At 45.4% G+C, this 22,307-nt stretch overlaps 2 protein-coding genes across 2 annotated transcripts in view; one reads left to right on the top strand and one right to left on the bottom strand.

The window, feature by feature from the left end:
- Window positions 1–10,531, top strand: part of LOC136842610 (carbohydrate sulfotransferase 11-like) — a 166,016-nt gene extending 155,485 nt beyond the window's left edge. Inside the window, exon 6 of the mRNA XM_067110197.1 lies at window positions 8,182–10,531. Coding sequence (XP_066966298.1) covers window positions 8,182–8,712 — 531 coding nt within the window. The 3' untranslated portion in view covers window positions 8,713–10,531. The remainder of the gene's footprint in view (window positions 1–8,181) is intronic.
- Window positions 8,738–22,307, bottom strand: part of Top3beta (topoisomerase 3-beta) — a 306,736-nt gene continuing 293,166 nt past the window's right edge. The window contains 2 exon segments of the mRNA XM_067110195.1: window positions 8,738–9,208; window positions 9,466–9,571. Of these exon segments, the coding sequence (XP_066966296.1) occupies window positions 8,993–9,208; window positions 9,466–9,571 (322 nt within the window). The 3' untranslated portion in view covers window positions 8,738–8,992.

Below are 22,307 nucleotides of genomic sequence, written 5' to 3'. Positions count from 1 at the left end.
AGTCATGGCTTGAAAGGCAGATAAATCCTTGGGACGCTTGGATGACTGGGCCAACAAATCTTACTTCGTTTTTTTCTGTAGGCCCAATGCAGTTACCTTCACAGTGTCCTGAGGGAAAAGGTGATGCTGGTCCAAAGGCAAGAACAACAGAGCTGACTTCTGAGTTTGAGTGATTCCCTTAGAAGTGAAGGAGCACCAGGGCTCTCTCTTCTTCAGAACACGATATGTAAAAAGAGACGAAAGCTCTAGGGAGCCATCTCTAATTGCTTTGTCAGCACACGACAAAACCCCAACCCAGTTGGAGGCAATATCTTCCGCTAGGTCCTGGTAGTCCTCTATCATCTTAGCAAGAGCACCCACTGCCCAGTTAAAAAAAAACTAAGGACTTCAAAAGCCTTGAAAATAACCTTAACTCAATGGTCTCGTTCCGCAGAAGAAAACATTATCTTTGCCGACAAGAATGCAGAATAGTCGATGAGACCAGAAAAGCCCCTTTGGGAGGAGGCAGTGACTCCCAAAGAAGGAGCTTTGCCAGTCACGCAAGATAAGTACCTCCAGCTAATTAAGCGAGAGGGAGGAAGGGCAAAAGGTGCTTTGCCCTGCTCCGTTTTGGCTGAAAGCCACTCTCCCATCTCCTTGAAGGACTTTCTAGATGACAAAGAAAGTACCATCTTGGAGAGTCTTGTCCTTTCATCCGGTTGATTTCTCATAAAAAAAGTCAAAGCAGGCGAGACCAGGGCAGCTGGGGTGAAAAAAGGTGGGAAAATTTGCCAAAAGATACCTCAACAAAGCCACATCAGCTGAGGGAGGCGCAGGTTCTTGATCGACCTCTTCCTCTTCTGAGGAGACTGGGGACAAGATGACATCCTGAGAAGTTTTGGGAGCAGAGGAAGCTCTATTCAACAAGTCCATGATATGGGCTAACTGCCGCTTAATGGCAGCCAGAGTCAGCTTGTCCTGATCCAACGGCGAAGGCGAAGGAGACCATGGTCTCTAAGCATACTGGAGAGGTGATGAGTGCTTGGGAGCAGGCACTGGATTCCCAGGCACTGGATTCCCAGGCACTCGGACACCAAACATTTGGCAGCGGACATTGGTAGCTTAAGAGTCGTCACTGGGTGCTTGGGAGCCAGGTGAGGGTGCTCAGCCATTGAAAGCTCAGGTGAGAAGGCCTCCGGACTGTCCCATGTAGACAAAAGTGGATGCTGATGAGCAGTGGCAAGGACAGAAGGGTTCACAGCATAACTACAAGAAGGCTGGGAACTGGTACTAGCCTTCTTATACCACTTAATGGGAAGTGGATCTGGATGGCAACCAACATCCTCAGTAGGCCTCTTAATAGAAGAGCTTGAAGATAAGTGATGCACCTCCAAAGACATGCCTTTCCAATGGCCATCTGCCAACACCTGGAATTGTGCAACAGGAGCGCCTGAGGGGTGACTAACCGTGGGCAAACCCCAATGGCCTCCCTTGGACGGCCAGAATGTCTTCTCCCAGGTTCAGGAGAGCAGGACAGTGACCTTGGTCTAGGAGAACCGTCGGGACGGGTAGCCACCTCTTCCACTTGCACTCCACTCTCACTTGTCACTTTTTCTGCAAACAATTTATCCATTATAACTTTACGTGACTCTCCTAACTATGCCACTGTACTTACAGTACTACCATGTTAATTTTCTTATCAAACCTGGATTCGAAACTGACGATGGCATCAGGGTTGGAAGCAAGGGAGTCAGGCATGGGAGTAGGAGGTTGAATAGCAGGAGGGCAAGGAATAGGATAAGCAGTTGGGATAGGAGTGGCAGGGAGAGCAGTAGGACTAATCTGTGAACTAGGTTTGGGTGTAGATTCTACACTAAGGGAATGCCTCTCGGCTCTAAAAGCCACTTTTCTCTTCCTAGCTCTCTCTAACTTGTCTGAGTGAGACTTCAAAATCTTCCATTGTTTAATATCCCATGAAGAACACTCATTACAAGTTTTATCCATGCTACACTCTTGCCATCTACATTTGCTACAGATTGACTCAAGATCATAACAAAATTTTGTTAGCCTAGTCTTACACCCTTCACTGCAATAGCAAATACTCAAATTGCTAGAATCGGACATAATTCAGCAAAAAACTGGGGAACTAGCACCAAACCTTTTAGTAAACTATCCAAAGCTTGCTGGCTACCAAAACAAAGTACTGTAATTGTACGTCACCAAAGTCTGCAAAGACAAGTGAAGAAACCATCAATAAAGCTGCTGCAAATGGCCTTGATGCATGCACCAGAGCTGGCAGAAACAAACTGTCTCTACCTGCCAGTTGTTTCCCATGTTCTTTGATAGTGGGCAGGGCCTGTCACCTACACAAAACAGTAGAAGCGTTACTGCGAATTTTTAAAAGTTGCCAAGCGAGTTAGAAACGTTAGCTATGTAATTACTTGGTAAGTTGCTTATATGGAAATACAAGTGCAACCCTTCACGCTTTACATAGGAGACTTACCCATTGGTGGGGGGAGTCTGGGCAAATCTCTGAACTGACTGGTTGGCTCTACCCACCCAGGAATACCTTCCTGGTCTGGAAGAGCTGAGGAAGGAATCCCTCACCTCTAGCTTGCTGGATATATGGGATGCTGCAACAGCTGGACTTCTGGCCTTTAAATAATGAGTTTGCATCAATACTTTTAAAGAAGGCTTGGAGGAACCCAAAAATGTCGAGACAATAAAATTTTCTAATAAAACCAACAGGTTTGTTTCACTGTCTATCTGTCTCTCCCCTTGTCTAGAGAGAGGGGGGTGACATGCATCCCATCCATCTACAAAAAGATGAAGGATAGGATGCCCCGTCTTGTATCACTTGCAAAACTCGTCTGCCCAGCACGACGGCTCGCTATTGGCCTTTCTGCCTAAGAGAGACAGGTAAAAGAGAAAAGGGAGATCAGTCTCTCACATACATTCTTGCTTACTGAACACCTTAGAAGAGATGCTACCTTCCCCCTCAGGGGAGCCAGATGAGCTACACAACTTGTTGGGCAGCCACCACAAGACCCAAGGAAAAACGTGTCCAAGGACTTGTGGGCAACATCCCTAAGGTGAAATGAGGTAAATGTGGTCTGGCTTGACCACATACCTGCTCAAATTACCTGTTGAACTGACAGGTTCTTCTGAAATGCAAAGGCCAGAGCGATGCCCCTAACTTCACGAGCTCTCTGAAGATTAAGCTTGGTTGAAGTCTCACTGTGCCCAAAAGAGATTGTATTCTTGGACACATCTTTCTTGGCCGAGCCGTAACTAACAAAGAGGCGTCGACACTCAGGTCTGAAATGTCAAGTTCTCTGAGGTAGTATTGTAGTACCATAACTGGTCAAAGTAGCATCTCGTCCCGATCATTACCTACAAAGTCCTTTCGGGAGGGGGGTCAAAAACGACTTGAATCTGGCATCAGGGACCGACAGATTCTGAGTCTTGGTTACAAATTCCGGGACAAACTCGAGCATAACAGATCCCCATCCCCCTCGAATGCTAAGCATCAAAGGCCATGAAGCTCACCTACTCTCTTCATCAATACCAGTTCAAAACTTCTCAGGAGCATAAAGATCTCCATGAGGCCAAGAGATCCATTCTCTTCAACCAAAGGACTTGGCCAAGGGCAGCTCTAGAGCCCTTAATGGCCAAAACAGAGATAAGCTTCTCTTGATGGTAAAAGGAGAGAAAGTTTGCTACCTGCTAAAGAGAAGCTCTGACTGGAGAGATACTCCGTTGACTACATCAACTACAGAAAGATGGCCCATTTCCCCTAGTACACAGCTGCTGAAGATTCCACAGGTATCCAGACATCACCTTCGCTATGTGTAGAGAAACAACCCTCTCACTTGCAAGAGACACTGGATAGTCTCCAGATGTGAAGTGCCAGCACTTTCACTGCCCGGTGAAACCTCTCGATGTGCAGCTGGCACAGAAAGTTGAGCCATGGGGGATCTCTCTCAGGACCTTGGATAACAGGACCAACAGGTCAGGGAACCACTTGGTGTGTGGCCACTGGAAGCTACCAGAGTTGATCTGAAATTCTGGGTGATCAAAGCCCTGTTAAACACCTGATGAATCAGACAGAACAGAGGGATGGCATATGTCTCTGAAATGTTCCCTGGGTGCTGGAAAGTGTTCTCCATTGCAACCCATGGTCCAGCACAATTGAGCAGAACACTGGTAACACTGGTAACTTTCCTGTTGAACAGGGTTACAAAGACCGTAACTCAAAGTCTCTCCGCAATGTCTTGGTGTAGGGGCTCTGTCCCTATCACCAGGCTCTGGCAACTGAGCTTGTCTGCCACCACATTCTGAGGCCCTGGAATGCACCTGACTGACAGGTCCAACATGTGTGCTACTGCCCACTCGTGCACCTGCACCACCAACTGTGCAGCTGGAAAGACACTAGTACCCCCTACTTGTTTCTGTATGTTACTAACGTAGTGTTGTTACTCGTCAACACCACAGAGTGCCCTATCACATGGTCCCAAAACTCTTGTTGGCCTAAAAAAAGCTGCCTTGATTTCAAGGACACTGATGTGGAGGTGTCTGTCATTCTGGTCCCACTTTCACCTGAAACCAATTCTTCCAGGTATGCACCCCATCCCTAGTAGATGCGTCCGAAAAACAGAGCACTTCAGGAGGAGGAGTGCCCAACGGCACCCCCAAAAAGAAGTTCCTGTTGTCTAAGTACCACAAGCTAGATCTCTCCTCACTGCCTCCAACAGAGGAACAGGAGAGAAAGGAGAGTCCCTTGCCAAAGACCAATCTTCCTTTACCCTCAACTAAAAAGAGCAGAGGTGAAGCCACCCTTGATGGCCCATCTTCTCTGATGATGATGGGTGACACAGAATGACATGCCACTGCCAAGCAGGTTGTTCCTGTCGAGACAGGAACATCGAAGCTGCCTCTTTGAACCTACCAATACAAGAATCTATCAGCATACCCAAATACTTTACCCTCTGCTTGAGTGTGAGATTTAACTTCTCAAAGTTGATCATTATACCCAGGTTGGGACAAAAACTCAAGAAGCTGATCTCTGTCCTAGCAACTGCAGCAACAAACTCACCAAGAACAGCCAATTACTGAAGTTCGAGCTGAGATCAAAGTGAACACCTGAGTGAACACTTAGGGAGTGGTTGAGAGGCCAAAACAAAGCACCTCGAACTAGAACACCATCCCCCCGCAACCCAAGGGTGAAGAAGAGGTACTTGCAAGAGTACTGATGGGTAGGTATTGAAAATACACATCCCTGAAATCTACTATATGCATGCAGTCACCCTCTCTGATGGAATCAAGAACCGAACAGGCTGTTTCCATCTAAGACCAGGTGTGGCAAGCGAACTGGTTCAGTGGGGAGAGTAAATGACTTCCACAGTGCCTTTCCGGAGCATCGCATTCACCTCTTCCTACAGGGAGAGGTCCTTCTGCAAACCAGGAACAAACATTTGGAACCGGATCAGATCAAGGGTGAGGGGTGACAAAGACTCGAAGGGTAGTCGACACCCTATCTAACAAACATCTGCTATCCAGGCCTCTGCCCCATAAGTCCTCCATCCTTCTTCCTGCCCTGTCTTCTCCCTAAAATGGGAGGAAGGCTGAAACACAACCACATGCCTTACACTACCAGGGTAGAATAAGCTGGGTACTTCTAGGAGGAGCCAAGGAAGCGTGGCACTTTCTCTGACTGAAGAGGAAAGGCCAGCCTGATCCGAGGACCGGGCCGCAGTGACACATGAAGACCTAGAGATCGAAGTCACTGCCCGGTGAACAAGTATGTAGTTCCGAAGCCTGCCCACTGCAGCCTCCCCCTCCCTCTAGCAAAGAGAGAGAAGACCCCAAAATTGGTCCATTCCTAAGCGTCAAAGCCGACTCGGGACCAACAAACCAAGAAGTTCGAGACAGCAGCTTCTCCCCCCCCTCCCCCAGGTTTGCTGTCTGGTGGAGGAGGTACGTAGATGATAGCCGTACCTCCAAACAATAACAGTCTCTTGAAGGCTGCATTCTCTTTGGGTGTACGGGAGCCCAAAGAGGAAATGATCTTGGCCAATGACAGGACCCAAAGATCAATCTATGAGACTGCCTGGAGTGCTGCCATGGCAGTCGATTCCAGTTCCGTTGCCTCCACCTGTGCAAGGGAGACTCCCTCCACACAGAGACGCTCTAGTGACAGACCAAGGTACAGACAAGTCAGGTCCAGGTCAACCTGCTTAGTCGGCAAAGGGCTCTAGCACATGATACTGCCTCTCACGAGCTTGAAGAGGAGGAAGTGCCTTAAATGAATGGCTGGAACCAAGAGAATTCACCTGGACCAAAACTTCATCAGCAAGTCTAGACCACGAGGAGTTGATTGAAACTCCGGGTTCCCTTGGGGTCCCCAGAGAGACTTAATGGCAGAAGCTAGTTGTAGGAAAAACCAAGGTCTCTTCCTGGAGATCATTAAAATGACATATCATTCTCATGATCTCCACAAAAAGCCTCTGCAACTTGGGGTTGTCTGTGTCCTGGGACATAAGACCCTCAGGTTCCTCCATGACCTGGTCTTACTGAGTCACACCCTCCACAGGAGAGTGACACTCACCAGAGCCCCCTGGTGATCTATTGATCATCCAGGTGTACGTCCTGTCCTGTCCAAGGACCGAACCAGGAACACAGGCCTCCATGTTTGGGCCAGGATGGGAGTGAACACAGTCCTGAGCCCTGGACTTGTCCGGTTCCTGGCTCCTGGAAAAATCTCCATGGAGGAGGAGAGGACAAGGGAGGGATCGCAAGCACCCTTGCCCAGCCTGTCGAAGAACAAAGCCCTGGCAGGTGAGCGAGGACATGGGTGGTTGTCAACCCTAGGCGACGATGTCCACATGGGTTGGGGAGAGCAGTCCAGCTCACACGAACATGGGTGGGGACTGCCCTATGAGAGTGCTCCTGTCTTCTTAGAAGCCGAGGCTTCTACAAGAGAAGAAGACTGAGCAGGGAACCAGGCCGGGCCACTGTCGGGACCCCTGGGCCACTCACTTGAAGAGTGGTAGTGGGGTGAGGGAGCACCTGCCTGGGTAGGCAAAAGAGGGCTGGCCACTGGAAGCTCTATGAAACTTCCTGTGGGAGGATGAGGCAAGCTTCCTCTTCCTCTGCCTGCTAGCTTTGGAAGAAGAAGGGGAAGAGGTGACAGCACTTGACAACAAAAGACAAAGATGATGACAATGGCTTCCTTCTTTCCTTGGGCTTCTTCTTTTTCTTGCTGAGTGCAGCGTTCGACAGCAGTGTGTAGAGGAGATGACATATACAGCAGCACCCATAAACACATCGCCAATGCTGCATAAGGGGTACCAATGAAGTGGGAGTGCAGGTAGTCCTAAAGCTAGCGGAACAATGACCAGTAAAGATGTCAGGGTCACGATCAAAGCAGATACCAGAAGGTCCCTCACAGCCTACAAGTGATCACTTGCCTCCCCGAAGGGGACTAGGGAGGTCATAACTGCCTAAGTCACTCTGCTTCCACAACACCTGAACCAGAAGTCGGGTTGGGTTGTTTTGATTACTCTCATATCATGGTACACCACACATAATGAGTGAGGGTCAGCCTCAATAAAGGAGAGAGACCAAATACAGGGCCTGTCCTGTGGTTTCCTTTCCCAAAAGAGCTAGTGATTGAGGGGTTTGTATATATATAACAGCAAATAACAATCACAAAAATGTTTCAAACAAAAAACATAAAACAGAAAGCTGACAGGAGTTCGGCAAAGAAGCCCAGAGACGTCTTCGCATGACGGCGGCCGAAAGCAAAGTGGAGTGCAGACTAATGAGTGGGAGGGGCTTCCCCCTATTGTCAGTAGTTAATGACCTTGTTTGAAAGTTAAACAGCCATTCCAGCTCACATTTGCAAGCTAAATCCCTATGTATAGAACGAAGGTTTGTATTTGTGTAGAAACAAATTAAAATTATATAAAACAATCAAAGGTGGTTAGCAGAAACTGAGTGTGAAGCACCACAGTAAAGCTTTACCAAGGCCCAGAGATTTTATGACTGAATACTTTTAACTTTCCTTGACAGAATTATGAATATCAATAAACTATCTCACAGAATCATTTCAACAACACTGTATCAAATTAGCATTTTTAGAATGTATATCTGAACAAACTGAAGAGATACAATACTAAAAATTTACTGTTTGTATTTCAGATCTCCACTCTCCAGGAAAAGCTACTTACCTACTCCAAAATTATAGTTGTAAGAAATCCTTATGAACGCCTTATCTCAGCCTTTAAGGACAAGTTTGAGGGAACAGGGAAAGCATATTATAAAAGAAATTATGCTCATCACATAATGAAAACTTACCGTAAAAATGCCAATACATCTGAAATTCCAGTATCAGGAGATGGCCTTACTTTTTCTGAATTTGTAACTTACATCATAAACTTATCTAGAGGTAATTACGATGAGCACTGGAAACCTTATGCTGACAGCTGCTATCCATGTGGTATTCACTATGATGTCATTGCAAAATATGAGACAATGGCAGAAGACTCAGATAGGTTTCTTAAGCTTATAAAAGCTCCATCTGATCTCCACTTTCCAAAATATGCACCAACAAACACTTCCAAACTTATAAGTTCCTATATGGCCAAACTGTCCACCCATCAAAGAAAAGCTCTGTATTCTGTATATGAAAAAGATTTTAAAATGTTTCAATACAATGAAATTAGAAATTAAATGATGGAAAAAATAAACAGTAAAATACATATCAAAATATTTAATGGAAACAGTAAACAAGCAATTACAATATCTGCAAACGACTTATAAAACACTAGAGAGCCTAAACAAAATAAAAGAAATCTTTAGTCTCCTATGTAAAACCTGATCATCATATACAATGGACCGCCTACAATTTTCTAAATTTTATAGTATTCATAAATACTGCACTATGGCTACACTTACTGCACACTTATATTACAAAGAAATATAAATAGACATATATATATTACAATGAAAGCTATCTACGTCCTCTTCCACCTCCCCGTCCTCGGCTGCCTCTTCCACCTCCTCTCCCACCTCTAGGACCTCCTCTACCACGTCCCCCTCTCCCTCGCCCTCTACCACGCCCACTTTCCTGAGAAGCTCTATGCTTTTCAACAAGAGGAATGAGAGTACAGCTGCAGAAAATACATCCATTGGCAGTCAACTGACCATCCTTGAATTTGCTTTTGCCCTGAAAATAAAATTCAACACTCAAATTAAAATGGTTAGAGAAATTTTTTTACAAAAATATATTACATGTTTAGTATTTCATCAAAATTGTTACTTACTAATAACTTACTGATAGTGAGTAAAAACAAAAGGCATTTCGTTAAACAGATTATTGAAGTACTTTTGTTAAACAGACTACTGAAGTACTAAGCAAAAGACAAATCTCTATATAATACGAAGTAATTAAAAGATGATTACGTGAACCTAATTTTCCATTACCTCTCTGTATTCCACTGTGACACACTGTGATCTACAGTCTTCACAAACATCTTCCAGCACCTGCACTCTACTGGCTTTATCAAATAAGTTGATAATAACATCACACCTAGAAAAACAACACAAAAAACTTTAATACAAGTGAGTGTAGACAATAAAATGGCTACTTAACATTCCACAAAGATAACTCTTTTCTGTCAATACAAAGTAGGGGATTCTTGTATAGTTAGTGGATTATACCAAACCCACCAAAACCTTTGAAAAATATATCTCAAAACTTTCCAAACACTTTTTTTGTCTTTACAGCAATAACAACATCAAAGTAATTAACTGCAGTACAGTATTCAAGTGTCAGGGCTTTAATGTTTCTTCATAAATGACAAATGCACACACATCCACACTGGTCTTCAAGTAATGAATACAGGTCTTTTTTAGCCAAGGGCATGGCATCGGTGACCACATTTCTGGTAGCTTTTTCTTATGACTGCTGACTGATTTCATACGGATTTTGCCTTCCAAAAAGATACTGAAAAATCTAAAACAAGGTCTCCCTATCAGGATTTCCCAGTAAAAACATGACCAGTCACTACCTGGTGATCATCTGTAGACCTCTGAAAACTGACAATGACATGTATGTTGCCAATATTAAAGCTTATCTAATGTTTTGAAAGCTTTCAGATAAATTTTTTGATAGGTTTCGTATAACAACTTCAATACACTCATTTTTATGTAACTGAGTTTATTTTATTCAAAAGTGAAGCAAATTTCATTATAAGCCTTTTGGGAATTAAATAACATTATCTACAAAAAGAGATTATTATGTTCCAGCAGTCATGAGGAAAACTACTGAAAAATACTGAATTTTTTAACTGTTACAAGCGCCAGAAAGGAACATAATCAATTTTGTGTAACATGAAATAAATTAGCAACTTAATCAATTCTAATGTAACATTATTATCAATAAATAGTTTAAGTAGACCACTAAGTTAACAATTTTTCTCACAGAACTTGGATGAAAGTTTGCTCTTGGTAAATGTATGAAATCTTATTTATTAAAATGTCAAAAGCTTCTGACAAAACTTCTTTTGAAGATTGGCTTCCAAAACTTTCCATATATTATTGGCTAAAAACTGGGTACTCACAGAAACTATGTGTAAGTGTAAATGTTATTCTGCATATTTTCTGAGATTGGGTCATAAGTTATTGGGTTATCAAATACCTATGGGTTACATGAGTTTGACCAATTCAAAGATGGTCTAATAGTACTTCAATGTGGCAATCTTTTTGGAATCAGGAACACCACAGGCCAACAGGGGGTTTAGTCTGTTTTAATTTGTAATTGTCAATTTCATGATTCCACACAATGTCATCTAAAAAACAAGATAGATTTAGCAAAATGAATCTCTGACATGAACAGGTATATTTAATCTAGTCATATAATTGCATTTTTAGCTGCTTTATAAGTATCTTCATTTCCCTTTAAGTCTACATGTGCTTGGCTTCAACATATTTCAACATTTCTCTACAATAATTTTGTATATTTTGTGGGATGAAAACTTAATCTGCAACACAAAAGGATTTTTAGGATAATAATTTTAAAGGGACTCTCAAGTGTTACTATGGACAAATAGTTATTCATTTCAGGCTATGCCTTTTTCACTGATCAAAATCATAAAGGAATTGACAAATCTGTCCTAAAAATTTGTCAATCTACATATAATTTTGCAATTACAGTTTGTAACATTTAAACCACTTTCTTTACTTATGGCTTTCTCAATGTTATTTTGAGTGAGACCACAAATACAGGGTGGGGCAAATCAAATGCCAGAGTTTTGATAGGCTATTAGGAAAAGTGAAAAAATACTTACAGAATTATTTGTCGTTTTATTTGAATCAGTATACAATGCCGTTTGTGTGATCACTTTTTGAAGATGGCATCAGGAAGATGGTGGCCATCTGTAGCGATGCACTGTTGAAGGCGATGTCTGAAGTTTTCGGCTGCTCTTCGGCACATCTCAATTTGCCCCACCCTGTCGCTATTGGGCTGAAACCAACCCAAGAGAACTTCACCAGAGACTGCTCCATTCCCCTAAAGTTACTGTTTGGTGTGCAGTTTCCAAATTTAGGTTAACTGGGCCTTATTTCTTTGAGGAGGATGGAAGATCTGTCACCGTCAACTCTGAACGTTATCTTGCAATGTTGGAAGACTTTTTGGAACTGAAATTGGAAGAATTAAGTGAGGAAACAAATCTGGGAGACATCTGGTTCCAACAAGATGGAGCAACAGCCCACACTGCTCAAGTTGCAATGGTCAAATTGCAACAGATGTTCCCGGGTTGCCTCGTCTCTTGGAGGGGTGATGTCGAGTGGTCCCCACGCTCACCTGATTTGAGCATTTGCGACCTCTTCCTGTCGGGATATCTGAAGGAGAAAGTGTTCAGAAGTCGGCCACACAATTTGGAAGAATTGAAGATGCGAATTCGGGAGGAAATTGCTGCAATACCCCTTGAGATGTGCCGAAGAGCAGCCGAAAACTTCAGACATCACCTTCAACAGTGCATCGCTACAGATGGCCACCATCTTCCTGATGCCATCTTCAAAAAGTGATCACACAAACAGCATTGTATACTGATTCAAATAAAACAACAAATAATTCTGTAAGTATTGTTTTACTTTTCCTAATAGCCTATCAAAACTCGGGCATTTGATTTGCCCCACCCTGTACAATCATAATTTAGTATCAGACAGTGTAGGCAGCTATACCCTATTCATTAACTGATTTCTGGAGAACACTAATGTTTAAAAGCAGGACTGTTCATTTTTTAATGCAACACTAATGAGAGTGGTAAATCTACAGCTCCTCTTACCTTGAGCAGCCAGTCTAAATAACCTAGATGTAAAAATTCTCTTAAAATTTTACATTACATAAAATGAAAGTTGATTGTAATGTTTTATATAAAGGCTGAGTAACGTTTAAGGTAAACACAGCTGACTGGGAGTTTTCAATCAATGTGGCTACTTGAGTTATCTCATAATACAGTATACAGAAGCAAAATGTATGACTGCAGCATAGATATTGGTTATCAGCCAGTTTTCATTATTCTGTACATAATTGTTACCTATCAGTTTTAAGGGGTGAAACTTAGCAACCATGCATTACATGCTCATTCATATTGTTAGTTCAAAATTTTCCTATTCGTTCCCCCAAATATACTCTCCCTCTTTCGCGAGTGTGTTTCATGAAAGCAAATAAATTAATGGAGACTACTAGTTGTTTTACTACTAACTTTAGCTGATAATGTAATAGACCTATAAGTAAGGCATGACATTTGCAGATCAAGTAAATTAGAAGCATGGCATTTGCAGTGAAGTGATTTAACAAATGTTGAATTTTCAAGTCTAATTATACAGTAATTACATATAATAATCAGCAAATATAAAAAACATTTTATACTTAACCTTTGTGTACTTAAGCTATACTACCTAGAATAATATGGCATTAGCCAAGTAATGAATTACCAACGGAAGAATTAATATTAGTTGAATCAGTCGTTGAGATCTCCACTGAAACCAGAAGGTGCACTGAGATGACCTACCCACTTCCATGGTTTTGACTAGTACCACTACCACAATGTTTCACTTTCAAAACAATAAATCATGTGAAAGCAGATTTTCAGTTTTGTGGTTACTATGAAGCAAGAGGTAATGGCAGAAATACAGCCATTTGTTTCTGCTATCCTAGTACCAAAAAATTACAAAGAAATGGGCGACACTTGTACTTCCTCTTGAGCAGAAAAAGCCCACGCTGGATGTGGTTACCCAGCAGTTGGGGCCCATGTGAAAAAAATCTCAGATGGGACAGCCATGTCTGAATTTCATGAAAGGCTCCACCTCCTTAACATCTTAACCTCAGCTACTATACTGAAGGTAACTATGAGAGAGCTTCCAGATTCTTCTAGTACTGTCTTAGCTGCAATTGCTAAGATACTTATGCAGACCCTACGGGGGAGCACTCCATGATTTCATGGAATGGCAGACAAGGCTTGAAAAGAAGCACTGGCGGGCTCCATGTCACTCCCAAATGTGACCACATTATTACACTCTTCCCCTTTCTGTCAGAACCTCTTTGAAGACTCTGTTGTTAAAGAACTCACAGAGTGAGCTTGTCAACAGAATTGTAAAGTATATGCTCTTCTTGGTAAGGTTGAACCTGAGAAGCAATATCCCCAAGAGTTTCTTCTACCTAAACCTAAGAAGGCTCAGTATGACTTGGAGCCATATAAACCTCCAATCACTAATAAAGGATCCCTCCAGCAACAGAAGAAGGGACAACAACAGCAGCACTCCTCCCCCCCCACCCAATAGGACTTGCGAGGTTGGGGGTCACCTTGTACAGTATCACCTGCAGTAGGAGTCCTCCCACTGGGAATACAGCATTATCTTCAATGGGCTGGGGTGACAATGGTCTCAATCTTCCCCACCCCTCATGAGGTTTTTCTAAAAACCAGACCCCTCCTCAGAAGAATACTTAAAGAAGGCTCTCCAACAGGGCACCATAGAGAAAGACGTGTTTATCCATCATCAGGCACATCTCTTAAGTGTTCCCAAGAAGGATTCCTCCAGACAGAGAATGATCCTCGACCTGTCAAGTTTGAACAAGCACATTGTTCCCCACGTTCTGGATGACTATTGTTGTCCACGTGCACTCAGTCTTCGTGGGACTTGGACCACCTCCATCAATATGAGAGAAATATACTGGCATGTCCCTATCACCATTCCATTCCACCCCTTCCATGGGTTTCGGAGAGGGAAGGAAAAAATGTACAGATTCAAGGTCATGCCCTTTGAGTTAAACACCACCCCAACAATCTTCATGAAATTGGTAGCAACAGTTCTGGATGACTATTGTTATCCAAGTATGTTTGCTCATTCTGTGTGAGACTTGGACTGCCTCTATCAATATGAAAGACATATACTTGCATGTCCCTATCACCATTCCAGTCCAACATTTCCTAGGGTCTCTTGCCCCAGAAATCTTCATGAATTTGGTGGTAACAGCTTTCCAAGAACTTAGAAAAGAAGGAACTTAGCTCGTGGCCTACCTATACAATTGCTAAACTGGGGAGTGCCTAAGAAACCTGGGAATGGTAGTCAACAGACTCCAGTCAAAAGGTTTCCTGATAAACTACGACAAGTCCTGTCTTACACCCAGCAGGCATTTTGTATGGTTGGGACTTTGTTGGGATATTCTTTGCAGCCAGTTGTCTTTTCCCATAAGGCCTTGAACCACAATAAGGAAGGACCTGAAAAGTCTCCTTACACAGTCCAGTTTTTTCTAATGGCAGCTGAACGAATCCTGGGCCTGTTACAGTTTATGTCTGTGGTAGATCCAATCCTCAGGCTGTGAATGAAGGATGTAAACAGAGTCTGGCTCTCACATGTCCGAAAAGGGCTTTGCAATTACCCTCACCCACACCCACAAAATCACTCTTAGGAAGTTACTCTGTCCAAGAACATGGAAGGAATCTCTGGCAAAACAGGTCAAACTGACTCCACCATCTGTATAGGTAATAATACATATGAATGCCTTCCAGACAGGTTGGGGAGGCTACTGGGAGGACTGTTAGGTACCAGGAAGATGGACATCGGAGCAGTGTCATGTCAGTTTCCTAGAGCTGATGACTGTCTTTCTCTCTCTCAAAAAAACTGAAGCCTCAAAAGAGGACCAACATTTTATTGGTCCTAGACAATATGACATCAATGACTTTTTCAACAGGTTGGGCTCACACTCACCCCCTCTCAATGCAATCACGCTGTCTATCCAACGGATAGCTCAGGCAAGGAAATGGCAGTTGTCAACAATTCACCTCACAGTGTAATAGTAAACTCCCTTTTGAGGCATACAGCAGCTTTGACAAAGTGGATGTTGGACAAACCCTCTTTTCAAGTAATTGCCAAAAGTTTTCCACATCTGGAAGTGGACCTTTTCGCCACTTGTGAGAACCATCAACTTCCAGTGTATCTATCTCTGAACTTGGACAATCAGGCAATAGCAAGAGATACATTCCTAAGACTGGAACAAAAGGAGGACTATTTAACTGTTTCCTCCACTGTCCCAGATTTTGAAATTTTCAATAAACTACTAACTTTCAAGGGAACTGCTTACCTAGTGGCTCTGAATTGGCCAAATAGTATTGGTTCCTTTTGCTTCAACAACAGGCAAGAAATAAATTCCATTACTGTCCACTGTTCTATCCCAGACAGTACGAGGGAAGGTCATCTAAGCATCCTCTTTTCTGAGCTGCAACCTTCATGTGTGGAACTTTTAGATCTAGTCTACCATGATTATTATTTACCTAATATTGCTAGGTACCCTGGTACAAAAACTGCACAATACATCTACAGGCAGTCCCCGGTTATTGGTGGGGTTCAGTTCTGATGGTGTGGTGATAAGAGAAGATTGCTGATAGCCGAAAATCAGTGCCAATACGCAATTGTCAGCGCCAGTTAGCAGAAACTGGCACATATCAGCGCCGAAAATCACCGATTTTTGTCACTAGACAAGCGCTGAAAAACCGGATTGCCGATAACCGAGCCCGCCGATAACCAGGGACCGCCTGTATCCAAAAATACCAGTCCATAAGGAAAGCGTGGTTAGATTACCTCCACACTGAGAGCTCAGTTGAAATTCTGTTGAAACTGTTCCACATTTTCTGATATACATCTTTGAGGACAAGTGCCTTGCTATTACAACAATTATGGCATACAGACCGCAATGCTGGAACCCTTGCTTTATGGTTTTGGAAATGACTCTAATACAGCAAATTTTGAAGTACAGTGGCCCCCCTTTTTATACATTTCACATTTCTGCACTTCATTTGTTGTGGTTGTGGAACACATCATTCATTTGTCCATGGATGGAATATCACTAATTTGCAGATTTCTGAGTCCAGCCCCGTGTCAGCCGGTGAAATTCCATTGTTGCACGAATTTCTAGGTATAAAATGCTAGATATACCAGAGAAAAAGAGCTTTCAGGAATGCTGGGGTTACTACCCCAGATCGGCGTCTTCTCCAAGGAAGACGCCGGTATAACGAAGGGTGAGTGAAAGGATCACTACCACGGAGTCTCACTCGAAAGATATCTCCCTGTTAAAACCCCAGAAGAGAGCGGTGAGCCGTTACAGCCCCCACACATAGACGCCCGCCAGTTCGGCGACACCAGTGCCACCTACCTCATTCCATTTTCTAGCACGTGACTGCTACCACTCTCTTTTTGTGCTTGTGCCTTTTATTGGATTATTCTTCCAATTCATCATGTCTTCGAGCAGCTTTACCATCTCCAAGTTAAGTACCATCTTATTGTGGGGTTTTATTCGATAATTTGGCTGTAATTGTCTCTGTTTTCACAATTGTGAGAACTTTGTTATGACGCCACGGCGTCCCCTTCCAGCCATGTCGACTGCAAGGCGACCCAATCAGTCTTTTTCTGTTGGGGTTGTCTCCTTGTCGTTATATGTTTTTATCTGCCCCCCGGTTCTCCTCCTGGCGGGTTTCCTGCGGTGGCCCCCCCCTTTTTTGAGTCTTAATAAATTCGATGACCTTTACGGTCCATATTAGGGTGGTGCCCCGTCTAGGTTCCCCCCCCAGGCTGGGTTCCTTGTTGGTATTACTTTATTTTAGTCTATATTAAGGCTATATTTTATTTCTTGGCGTTGGTGCTCTGTTTTGTTTATATTCATTGTTTACCTCCTCGAGGTAGCGGCAGCCTCAGATCTAACCGCTTCCCCGAGGTAGGCTACGCACCTCACACGAGCACATTTTTGTTAAATTCTATGTTTTTGTGTGTGATGGTTTTTTATGGGTGTGGTCTTCCCTTGCCTATTACATTAGGCTCATATTGCTTCCTTTCCTCTCGCCCTTTAGGTTAGGCGTGGAGGATCCATCGGGTTGAGGGAGTTTTGTTGCTGTTTCCTCCGTGGTCTTTTTTGGGGTGGCAGAGTGAGCCCCTTAGTTCTTTTCCTTCTTTCGAAGGAATAGAGTTCATTGGGTGTGTCTCCTCTAGGCTAGTCGCCTTTTTGCCCCCCTCTTTTCGGTCCTGGTTGGCTCTCGGCACAAAATTTCTCTCCCTGTTTGCCTTCCTCCTCCCTTCCCGTACTCCTTCCGTTAGCCTAGGCTAGGCCTGGTTTGGTATTTTATTAGGCTTCGCCTAGTCAGGAGTTGGGCATTGAGGCTTGGTCGCATCCCTCCCCTAGTAGTAGGCCACCCTCCTAAGTTTTAATTATTCTTGGAGCGGTGTGTGTTTGCAGTTGAGCGGGTGAATCATTTTCCCTTGTCTCCTGTTTTCACTCTCGTAGCCTACCACTCTTCCCTACCCCACCACCTCCCCCTTCCCCCCCTCCTTCCAGCTTTGCTCTACTCGTGCGGGTGACGCTAGATGGCGTTTTCTCCGAGTTGAGGGACTCCCCCTGGTAGAGGGATCTGCTCCCTCCCAGACAGTCCCAAGCATCGCTGTGTTTGTGTTGGTGGTTCGTTTACTTGCTCCGACTCGAACGGGTTCGAACATTCTCTCCCACACTTTCATTCCTCTCCATCGCGTTTCCTGGTTGGGTTGTTGACACTTGCTCCGGCTTATGTTATGTACTTGGCCTATCATGACGAGCATCTCACCCACCTTGTTTCACTGGCGGGGAAGTCCGAGAGAAGGGGAATATATGAAAAAGGCGGATCCCTCCGGTCTCCGGAGTGGATTGCTCCTTTTTACCATCACTTGTTTATTCTATTAATTAATTGTATATATATAAGTGTATTTTATCTAACGGAGTGGGCTTCTCACTCCGTCTCTACATTTTTTAATATGCTATTGAGTCCGGTACTACGCCCGGGGGTTCCGCCGTTGTTTTTGCTGGCAGCCCTTGCGGTGAGTTCCTGTTGTCTCATACCTTTCATTCCGCCGGAGTATTCCGGGGTCTGGAAGTAATTTACCTTCCACTCTGTTTAATTTGGAGCTCGTTGGCCTAGTTTTTAACGAGGGTTTCCTATCCACCGGAGCATTCGGTTGTAAGCTGAAATTCCCGGCTTGCCAGCTTTAGGTTACTTAGAGTGGTAGGTTCATGTACTTTTTACACTTAAAGACTGTTCGCTGTGAGGAGCCGGGGTGCACCGCTTCATTACAACAACCCTATGGACATGTAGTGTGCCGGACCCACGCTGGTTGTGCGGTCCGGTTAGACGACCTGGTAGTCTGGCACCCCGACGGCTGTGAGGTTTGCTTCGCTTTGTGTGCGAGTATCCAGGACGAGTCGGTAAGATATAGTTTTCTTCCATATTACGCTCCTCATATCGAAATAATGTTTATGTGGTTCTCGAACCATTCTTTCGTTCAACTCTAATTGTCGGTTCTCTTACAGGCGGACGAGTCCTCCAAGAAGTCTTCCTTGGAATCTCTCCGCGCTTGGGTGGCTGGGTTCGGGAGGAACGTTCCGTCGGGGAAGCCTTATGTCCTCGACGCTAAGTTGAGGGACCTGCTCTACCCCGGCGCACGGGTGGCGGCCGCAGTGCCAGAAGAACTTGCCACCCCCATCATCCAGCAGATCCAGGATGCGACCCAGCCACCCCAAGTGGACATCCTTTACGCAGAGGTTTCGGAGGACGTCACCGCGTTAGACTTGGACCTGGAACCCATGAACACTGAACAGGACCAGGTGGTAAGTAGCGAGGTAAGTGAGGTTGCGGGGGCGGGCCCCCTTTTGGACTCCCCAGCTTCATCAGTGTCTTCCTTTGCAGGTTTTGTGAAGTCTTCCTCCTTGGGTGATAGAGCTCCATCAGCTATCCCCAAGTTGAAGTTGAAGACTTCATGGAAGGCGAAGGGCTTTAAGTCCTCGTCTTCCAGGAAAGCCTTGCCTTTCCCCCCGTCGAAGGCTAAGGTCTCAGCACCGGTAGCCTCCGGGAGCAAGTCTGGTTCCTCCGGCACAGGCGCGAGTAAGAGGGCATCAAAACCAAGCCCTCCTCGCCAGCCTGCCTTTGATGTGGAGTCTTTTGCTAACCAGCTTTTCGAGCGGTTCTCGGCGGAGGTTGAGTCCAAGTTCACTCAAATCTCGGAGAAACTGACCAGTCATGACAATATACTGGCGGGGATAGCTCGCCCAGGCGGAGCCGAACCCCAGTATGCCATTCCAGATACGGCGGATCTCCCTCCCTTTGACGTCGGGAACCCTTGGCGTTTCGCCCTCCGGGCTATCCAACACGAGGGCACCTTAACGGTTGAAGGTCTTGGCACGAGGCGGTTGGAAGAGCTTGAGTTCTTTCCCGATCTCTTGCCCCTTACCCAGGCTTCGTTAGGCTGACGGAGGGAAGCCTGGGCACGTTCAGACAAGGTTCCTAGGAGACAGTGATCTTCCCTAGAGACCAGGCTCAGTCGACTCTCCTGCGCACTCTGACGGAGTGGCAGGCCAATAACACTAAATTGATGCCTTTCAAGGGCAATTTCACTATGTTAAGCCCTGGGTGACAGGTTGCCCACTCCTGCTTAAACAAAGTCGCTCTAGCTACGGCCCGAGCGTGCTTTGATGGCAATCCTTTACCACAATTAAAGGAAACAGACTCCACATCCCTGGTATTCCCAGGGGCGATGAGTTTTTGGACTGACGCGCCGTCCACCTTTACTGTTGGAAAGCTGGGCGCTTTTTGCGCCAACGCACTTTAGCGAGCAGCTTCCTAAGCTACCGGAAGCCCTGCTGAAGGCGGAGTTTGAGGCCCGGACTAAGCTAGCCCGGTCTTTGAACTCCGTCTGCCTCACTGAAGCCACTGCCGTCTCCTGTGCAGACGAGCCTTTCTTTCAGGTCTTGGCTAAATCCCTATTGGCGGGATTTCAGTCCGACCTGTTTGATTTTATCATGGCCAGGCTTGAATGCAGGAAATTTATTTTCGCTGATGCCACCATCCGTCACGAGCCTAACAAGCTCGTGAAGAGCTCGATCTGGGGACCTAACCTCTTCCCTGAAGAAGAGGTTACTAATGTTCTTAGGGAGGCTACAAGGGCCAACCAGAGTCTGCGCTCTCGCTGGGGCATCTCTGCCTACAAGCGAAAGACCACAGAATCTGGCGGCCCCCAGACGAGAGGAGGCAAACGATTCAGGAGGCACAAGAGACCCCATCATCAGGCGGTAGTCCAAGCCGTCCCGGTCTCGGCAGTGGCACAGCCCTCCACCTCAAAGGCCCATCCCCAACAATATGTGCTGGTTCAACCAGCCCATTCCCTTGCCGCACCCTCGTATGTTGCTTCACCAGCATACAATCCAACCTATGAAGGGCCGTGGAATTCTTTCACGGCCTTAATAGGAGCGCAAGGGGGAAGAGGTAGGGCTCCTTACAGAGAAAGTCAACACCACTCCAAGAGGTAAGCCTGGGCGTGGTAGAGGAACAAACCCGCTCCTCCCCCACTGAGAACAAACAGGTAGGTGGTTGCCTGTATTGGTTCAGGGACCAATGGACCTTCAGCCCTTGGGCACACAGCATTGTGTCCAAAGGTCTAGGATGGAGCTGCATCAAAGACCCTCCTCCTCTGATCAGGTTTTACCAGCCACCCTCATCAGTCCTACAGGACTACGTGGCAGAATTGCTCAACAAGCAAGCAATAAAGAAAGTAAGGCACCTAAAGTTTCAAGGCAGGTTATTCACTGTTCCCAAAAAAGACTCCGATCAGCAAAGAGTGATCCTGGATCTGTCGCGTCTAAATCTCTACATAAAATGCGACAAATTTCGCATGCTTACGGTAGCTCAGGTACGGACTCTACTTCCGCGTGGAGCCGTCACCACCTCTATCGATCTTTCAGACGCTTACTATCACGTCCCGGTTGCGCGGAGCTTCTCTCCGTTCCTGGGTTTCAGACTCGGGAATCAAGCCTACTCCTTCAGGGTCATGCCTTTCGGTCTAAACATTGCGCCCAGGATATTTACCAAGCTGGCGGACACGGTAGTTCAGCAACTCCGATCCTGAGGGATATCCCTAGCAGCGTACCTAGACGATTGGATAATTTGGGCTCCAACAGTTCTAGAATGTCGGAAGGCTACGTCCACAGTCATCAACTTCCTGGAGTCGTTAGGTTTTCAGCTGAACAGAGAGAAGTCCTGCCTGACTCCGGAGTCCCGGTTTCAGTGGCTGGGTCTCCAGTGGGATCTGTCCTCTCACACGTTATCCCTCCCGCCTCCCAAGCGGAAGGAGATAGCGTCCCTTACCAGGAAATTTCTGAAAAACCAATCAGCATCCCGCCGGACCCAAGAAAGAATCCTTGGGTCTCTTCAATTTGCCTCAGTGACGGACCTGCTCTTAAAAGCAAAATTAAAAGACATAAACAGAGTGTGGCGGAGTCGAGCCAATGTCAAGCTCAGAGACAAGGTCTCCTCTATTCCCCGAATCTTAAAGGCGAGACTGCGGCCTTGGTCCACAGTCGATGGCCTGTCCAAGACAGTTCCACTTCAGTTTCCCCCTCCGGCGCTAGTTGTTCACACGGACACTTCTCTAAGCGGCTGGGGAGGATATTCGCCAAAACAAAAAGTACAAGGGACGTGGTCCACTATTTTCAGCAGTTCCATATAAACACCCTGGAAGCTATGGCGGTTTTTCTAACCCTAAAGAAAATCCGCCCCCCCAGCCGGATTCATATCAGGCTGGTATTGGACAGCGCAGTGGTAGTTCATTGCATCAACAGGGGTGGCTCCAAATCAGGTCGAGTGAACCAGGTTATGGTTGCTATTTTCTCCCTGGCGAACAAGCACAGCTGGCATCTGTCAGCCACCCACCTAGCGGGGTGCGGGCGTGGTGGCAGATTCCTGTCCAGAACTACT

The sequence above is a fragment of the Macrobrachium rosenbergii genome, chromosome 10, assembly GCF_040412425.1.
Source record: "Macrobrachium rosenbergii isolate ZJJX-2024 chromosome 10, ASM4041242v1, whole genome shotgun sequence".
NCBI lineage: Eukaryota > Metazoa > Arthropoda > Malacostraca > Decapoda > Palaemonidae > Macrobrachium > Macrobrachium rosenbergii.
The sequence above is the reverse complement of the archived record's forward strand: the minus strand, read 5'-3'. Positions and strand labels throughout refer to the sequence as shown.